The 7,551-nt window shown below is 42.8% G+C and overlaps 1 protein-coding gene across 1 annotated transcript in view; it reads right to left on the bottom strand.

The window, feature by feature from the left end:
• Window positions 1-5,729, bottom strand: part of LOC103385792 (sodium- and chloride-dependent GABA transporter 2-like) — a 7,975-nt gene extending 2,246 nt beyond the window's left edge. Inside the window, exons 1-9 of the mRNA XM_025060040.1 lie at window positions 5,558-5,729; window positions 5,292-5,426; window positions 5,051-5,191; window positions 4,624-4,711; window positions 4,385-4,517; window positions 3,744-3,878; window positions 3,522-3,625; window positions 2,900-3,024; window positions 2,274-2,386 (exon numbers count right to left, since the gene is read on the bottom strand). Coding sequence (XP_024915808.1) covers window positions 2,274-2,386; window positions 2,900-3,024; window positions 3,522-3,625; window positions 3,744-3,878; window positions 4,385-4,517; window positions 4,624-4,711; window positions 5,051-5,191; window positions 5,292-5,426; window positions 5,558-5,729 — 1,146 coding nt within the window. The remainder of the gene's footprint in view (window positions 1-2,273; window positions 2,387-2,899; window positions 3,025-3,521; window positions 3,626-3,743; window positions 3,879-4,384; window positions 4,518-4,623; window positions 4,712-5,050; window positions 5,192-5,291; window positions 5,427-5,557) is intronic.
• Between the last annotated feature and the right edge of the window lie 1,822 nt (window positions 5,730-7,551).

The raw sequence follows: 7,551 nt of genomic DNA, 5'->3' as shown, positions 1-7,551 counted from the left end.
GGTGTTGAGGCGAGAAATGTTTGAGCACATGGGGGTGGTAAATCTTGAGGCGATAAATGTTTGAGCACATGGGGGCGCTGCCGTTCTCGATCACAAACTGCCTTCCACAGTGAATGAACCAGAGCGCGGGTTTGGAAACACGTGCCAGAAAAACTGAGGCTCCGAACCAGAACTCCATATGTTCACATCTGGAACATCGAGAGTTGTCAGCTGCTCAAGAAGAAGAAAACATGTGGAAATCTCTGCTCCATAGGGAACGAGATTAATAATGGAGTGGGAGTGGGAGTGGGAGTGGGAGTGGGAGTGGGGAGTACAAGGCAGCTGCTCTGAACAACTTAAGTAACCATTCCAGACTCCCGTCTACAGAGAGGGAGAGTGGATCAGCAGACAGACACGTTCCAAGGTCTGTTATGTAAACTGGCTGTATATCAGACTGAGGAGAGAATAACAAGGAGGCGGGGGGGTGCAGTCTACGGAGAACAAAAACATCACTCCTGACTCAACAAAAGTCACTGAGAAGAAAGTGTCAACAGTTCATGGAGAAGTGCGTGAAACACAGAGATTTGAGCTTTGAGTCTGATGATTCGTGCTAAGCTAACATATGTTAGCATCACGGAGACAAACAACAGCAGGTCGCCGCTGGGTTTCACACCTCATTTCACAAAGTGATTTGTATAATTAATAACGGAATCTTAGCACCGCTCGAATAAAATGATGTATTTTAGGAGTTTGAAAGTGTCAAACTCAGGCTCGGGGGCCAAATTTGGCCCGCTGTGTAATTATATTTGGCCCGTGAGATCATATCAAATGTGTACAAGAGTTGGATTTGTTTTTTCAAGTTTTCAATAAATTTGGGCGTGATTTCGTCCCAGGTTTTAATTTTGGCCCACTGTGAATTTGAGTTTGACGCCCCCTGGTGTACAGTATAAGGAGAGGTGTGTCAGAGTAACTGCAGCCCAGTGGGAGGGGTTTGTTGTGGTGAAGTCTCTGTCACAGGGTAACAACCCAGCTTGACAACCCACTGTGGGACATGAAGTGGCCGGGGGGGTTGGGGGGGTCGGGCAGCACTAACAGACGTTTATGGCGGCGGGTGAAGAGACAGGAAGTGGCCGTAACAGCAGGGACATAAAGAGTGCCACAGTCTGAGGCTGTGAAGATTTGTGGACGAGAACTCCTGCTGTCAGAGCAGAGACTCGTCCACCTGGACTTGATGCTCCTCAGAACTGCTGTTGGTCTTGGCCAACGGCCAAGACCTAGACCCCGGGAGGCAGGGGGGGGGGGTCACGACCCCCAAGGAGGGTAAAGTGGTTCGTGTCAGAGGTTGCATTTGATCCACTGTTATTGTTTCTGTCCAGAACAAATCTGTTTATTAGCTTTTTGAAAGTTCAACAGAGAAGAAGAAAAAGAAGAAGAAGAAGAAAAATGTAGAAGAGGAAGAAAGAGAAAGAGAAAGAAGAAGAAGAGAAATAAGAAGAAGAGGAAGAAGAAAATGTAGAAGAGAAAGAAGAAGAAAGAGAAAGAAGAAGAAGAAGAAGAAAAATGTAGAAGAAGAAGAAGAGAAAGTTCTAACCAAAGGTCAAAATGTCGTCTGTGCAGCGGAGTAGAGTTTGGATGTTGATGTCATTCCAGCATGGCTGTGCCACATACCTGAGTGGATTTGTTTTATATCAGGGTTGGACGAAGCACAGCAATAGCATTGTGCTAAATATGTGAGACGACCGCAAGCTAGCTGAACATTTTCCAACATAAATGAATTCTTGGACGTGGATTCGTCTGCTGAAAAAAGAACGTGCATATTCTCCAACGATGGATCGGAGAAAAAACACTGGGTTTGATTAAGAATTAGCATAAACAAGAAAACCGCTTGTTGATGCTAATGACAAAATTCCTGCTAATGATAATGAAAATAGACCAAAGGCCTAACGACGGCACCGGGATGTGACTTTTTGTTGTTTCAAAAACGTTGTCATTTTCTGTGAAAATTAACGACAGATTTTTACTAAAATATATATATATTTGTGCGTGAAGTATTTGTAGCCTTATACTAAACAATGCGTGTTATGAATCAGATGAGGCAAAAAAACAAACATTAACTCTGTTTGTTAAAAATCAGCTAACGTCGTTTGAAAACACAAACATTTGACAAAGAGCTCGACAGCTGCAGGTCTGACTGCGTTGATGTTTGCCTCGCAAATAAAATCACTGCCAACGCGGAGAGGAAGTGATTTCAAAGGATTTAAAAAAACTGTCTCCACTTGGTTGAAGAGCGTTACCTCACTGTCCAGTCCCAGGAGGATGATCATAACGAAAAAACAAACTGCCCACAGTTGAGGAAAAGGCATCATGGCAACGGCTCGAGGATAAGCGATGAACGCTAGCCCCGGACCTGCGGGTGAAAATAATGATGATCATCAGAGGAGCGATGGAGGGTGGAGTACACGTTAGTCCAGGGGGGTCAAACTAACCTTGGGTCAGGGGCCGCAAATGGACCAAACCAGAACAATCATAACAGAATTACCTGTGTTTTTTTCCCCTTTGTTTTCATGCTAAGAAGTCTGTTAGATACATATTTATATTTAATGACATATAATTTTACTACTCATGTCCTGACAATGTTCCAGTGTTTGTGTGTTTTTTTATTTTCAAAAATTCATCAAGCGGGCCGTATTGAACCCCCTAAAGGGCCGGTTTTGGCCCATGGGCCGTATGTTTGACACCTTTATATTTATCCAAATGTCAATGACAAGATGATTGAACACTGTAGTGCCCCCACCAGGGGAGTCTAGAAAAGCCCCCCCTGTTCTTACTCACTGTTCCCCAACATGATGAGATTCTAATGACCATTAAATTATTATATATTTTTTAAATATATCAATGATTTTTCTTGACTTCAACTTACCTGACTCTGCCACTTTGGATATGTGGACATTTTGCTCGTACGCCATAAATCCCAGTGCGGAAAAAATAGCGAATCCTGCTACAAAGCTCGTCCCGCTGTTCAATAGGCACAAATATACACAGTCCCTGAACCGAGAAAACACAAAAACCTACTTACTGACATCCAGTGTCACACATATAGTTACATAGATATATAGTTATAACAATAAAGACACAAAACTATCATTTTAACTACGACGGGACAAGAGATGTAAGAAAATTTTGTTACGCCAATGTATCGCGATATTTCATATCACGATACTATATTGATTTTTCACATTTTTTTTTTTAATTTTTCTTTCCAACTCCCAGTCCAATATTCCTGGTGTTGGTTCATGTTCTTGTTCTTTTCTTTCTTCTCTAGTGATTCCAAATGTAGATCCAGATGGAACAGAGTCTGAGACTAGGATCACACTGGGACTACAGCTACACTGGAGGGGGGTGGGGTGGGGGGGGGCTCAATATATTGCCATGCCTGTAGTATCACAGTATATCACAACATATGTTGCCCCTGTATTGTGATGTGTCTGGTGTAGAGCAGTGGAGTTAACCGTGGGGTGAACCAGCTCTGACGTCACACCTACCTGTAGCAGTTGTTGTTGTACTTGTTATAACTGCCCAGTGTCATCAAACAGCCAAAGCAAAGAGCAAAGGAATAAAATATCTGAGTGCCAGCGTCCATCCACACCTCCAAGTCAGATAAAGAATAAAGAAGACAAAGGTTAATCACATTCAGGCGGAACTTTGCTGTTGTTGTTGCTAATCATTTACAAACATGTGGGTAAGTTGGCGTCAAGTCATATCACCTGTGGGTCAGTGAGACGGGAGGCGTCTGGGTAGAGGTAGAACTTGATTCCATCTAAGGCTCCGGGCAGAGTGAGTCCTCGTACCAGTAAAACCAACATCATGACATATGGGAAGGTGGCGGTGAAGTAAACGACCTGTGGGGGGAGCCAAACCGCCTCAGAGACAGGTAACAAACTGCACCACATTAATGCCCTGGCAGGGGCAGTAAGCCTCGGTGTTTGGGTGTATTTGCTTTGATTTTATTGTTGAAGTTCAGATTTAGGCTAAATATTTTTTACTGTAAAAAAGCTGCTGCCTTTTATATGACGTTAGAAAACCACGTGACACAGGCCTGACATGACCACCTGACCAGCTGCTCTGACCTCACAGTCCTGGATAAACAGGAAGTGACACCAAAAAAACACTTTGTGACAGACCCCACCCCAAAAAAGGGCATTCAAACTAATGTGGATTTAAGCACTTTTCAACTACTTTTGGTCCAGTAGGTGGCAGTAGCACTCCGTCTGTCTTCAGACAGAGAGTATTTGGTGAAGTCTTTTCTTTATAGAAAGAACATTTTTTTTAAGATTTGTTTTTTTTTTAAGTTAATGTGTCAGACACTGATGGAGTCGATGATGTCATAATGTTTTCTTCTTCTCACCTTTCCTGTGGATTTCACGCCTTTCCAGACACAGAAGTAACAGACGACCCAGGACAACAACAGACACAGGGCCAACTCCCAGCGTACACTGCCCAGCTCAGCAGCACTTCCTGTGAGCTTCAGAACTCTTCTCCTGGGGAGGAGGGGTTGGGGGGAGAGGGGGGGAGGGGGGTAATTTGTTAAAATGTGAATTTTCTTGAAAACTGACAGTTTCACTTTGGACTTTTTTTTAAACTCACTCCCAGAACTCTCTCACTGCGGACGTCGCGTTTTCAGGCAGAGCGGTGTTGGAAATGTTGACGCCTCCGTCAAACTCCACACAGGTCTCTGCAGCAGCACGACAGACAAACAACTGACCAACAACTGACCAACAACTGACCCAGCTGGGAGTAGACAAAGTCGTTATGAAGCACAAAGAGACGTTGGTAGATCAGGTAGTACTGCAACACTAGGGGGCAGTAGGTAGAGACAATCAAAGACAACAACACGTCATTTGTTTTTCATTAACTTGATTAAATTAAACTTAACAATCATTAGTTCAAATCCAGTAAACGTGACATCATCATGGTTTCTGGCAGATTCACTTTTCAGCCCAAATTCAGAGCTAACGATCGCCTCTCATTTCCAGATCACCACCAGGAGAGGGAACTGTATTCTCCAAAGTACCTGTGTTCCAGATGTTTCTACAACTCGCCCAGGGAAGTTCAGAGCTGAAGGAAGAGAAGAGGTAGAAGAAGGCCCAGGCCAGGATCACCACGTAGTAGATGCTGGAGTACCAAACCACCATCAGAGTGCCGTAACCAAGGCCTGAAAAACAACCACAACTCATCACTTCTCACTTTTCAGCCCAAAGTCGAAGCTAACTCTCACCACCAGGGGGGGTAAATCATAAACCATATTTGTTTACCTTCAAACAGGGGGCAGATCTTCCTCCAGCAGGTGATTGTTCCCTGTTGTGTGTACTGACCCAGAGAGGTCTCCAACAGGAAGAGGGGGACGCCGCAGGTGAAGAAGAAGAGGATGTAGGGGATGAAGAACACACCTGTGGGAACACAGCAGGTTTAAGGAAAACACAGCTAACACTGGTGCACTTATGAAAATATAAACATTAAAAAAATAAAATGCATCTGTTTCTATTTATTTTGTAGTTTTATTTTGCACAGTAAATCTCACCTCCACCGTTTTTGTAGCACAGATAAGGAAACCTCCACACGTTCCCCAGACCAATGATCTCTCCTGCCACAGCCAGGAGGAACTCCACTTTGTTGGACCACTGCCCTCTGCTGGAGGGGCTCGATCCAGAAGGTGTGACGGAGCCTTGAACCTCACCCGTCACCTCACCCATCACACTACATCAGGGAAGAGGTGAACAGACTGACAGGTAGTGCAGTGTTCTGGTTTTTCCACTAAACAAGATTGATTGACATCCCCCCCCCCAAAAACAAACAAACTGAGCTTTGGCCTGTCACGTGACTCTTCATGTAACAGAAAAAAAAAAACAAACAAACATCAATTACCCATAATGCCTGTAGAACACTTACATTATATGCCTGTGATTCTCAGGAAATTTCACCAGGGAGCGCTGCAGCTTCATTGAAAGTCAACCACAGCCACCGGTTTACATGTCAAACTTTAACACTTGTCTATAAATCTAAATGTAACATTTAAATTTAATATTTCGATTTTTTTTATTTGAAATTAAAATTATGTTAAAATATAACCTTTAGGTTCAATTTTTAAATTTTTTTTTAGATTTAACGGTTTAATATATTTTAATATAAGTTAACAAACATTGTTGTAAATCTGACAAAAATTGTTTTAAAAAATTCACTCCACTTTTTCCAACACTGTTTGAAGCTAAATGTAACAACATGTTGCTATTATTTTTAGCACGAGTCGCTTTACAAACGGCGCCCCCTATGTGTCCGTTGTTCACCACTGACCTGTTTCACTGATGGTTTAAATGCAGCGGTAATAATCGATAATAAAACTGTTGTCAACAACCAAGTAGAGAATTTCAAAATACTGCGATATTTAGCACCACCCTCTGGAATTTTACGGTACAGCATGACCTTGTCCCATAAGTTTAAATATGAATAGCTGAGAATCATCAGCAAGTCCCTGCCGCCAGGGGGAGCAGGAACTTCCAGAGAAAATTAAATTTTATTTAATGATTTTTTTTTCACTCTTAAACCCAAATATAACAAACTGATCATTGATCAGAGCGTCTGTCCGACAGACGGCCGCTAACGACCTCCAGTCGCACCGCAGTCTAACCCTCTGTTGACCTCAACCACAACGGATTTGCATCTTATCCCAAAATCAAAGTATGAAAAAAAAAGGTTGGCACAAGCCGTGGAGCACGGGAGCGCACGTGTACAAAGGCGTATGATCAGCCGCCCGACGGACAACACCAGGCTTCGACTCTGATGTAATACTTCAAAACTTCATCTCACTTCTGCCCAAATCTAAAAATGTCTTTTAAATCCTTAAACACACACACACACACACAAAGTTGAACTCTTTGTTTCCAATACTGAAAAACTTGTGTTGCGTTCCTACCTGTTCTGATCCTCAGAGAAAGAGACGAACCTCACTGTCTCAGCAGCTGTCAATGAAGGAGCCGGCGACACAGCTGAGGATGGAAGTGGGTTTTGTGCTAAAACATTTTACGACGTGTTTTAACAGCTCACAAAAAAAAGGCTGACATTTACTTGTTTATACATTAACGTTAGGTTTAAACATTGCCATCTCCCTCTGGGTCACTGTGTGAAAATGCATTAGCTGTTGACTTTATACAGTAAATATGTGTCGTATTGCAATATAAAAAACATGTTGTGTGCATATATATTTATGTAGTAGTTTAGGTGAGTAGAAAACATATGGCCCGTGGGCCAAAACTGGCCCACTAGAGGGTTCAATCCGGCCCACTTGATTTATTTTCAAAGTGAAACAAATGCACAGACACCTCATGTCAGAGATGTTCTGTTAAATTATACTTCATTAAATGTGAATATTTTCTAATATTCTTGTACTTATTTGCGGGAAAACAAAGAGAGAAAAGGTGGACTTATTTATAGACGCGTCACGTCTGACGGAATGTCAGCCAATGAGAAGCAGGAGATGGTTCGGAGTTCTGTGCCGTACAGTTCACCATCTCCATCTCC

Source organism: Cynoglossus semilaevis, chromosome 11, assembly GCF_000523025.1.
Source record: "Cynoglossus semilaevis isolate Cse_v1.0 chromosome 11, Cse_v1.0, whole genome shotgun sequence".
NCBI classification, from domain to species: Eukaryota; Metazoa; Chordata; class Actinopteri; order Pleuronectiformes; family Cynoglossidae; genus Cynoglossus; species Cynoglossus semilaevis.
This window is presented reverse-complemented; position numbering and strand designations above follow the sequence as displayed.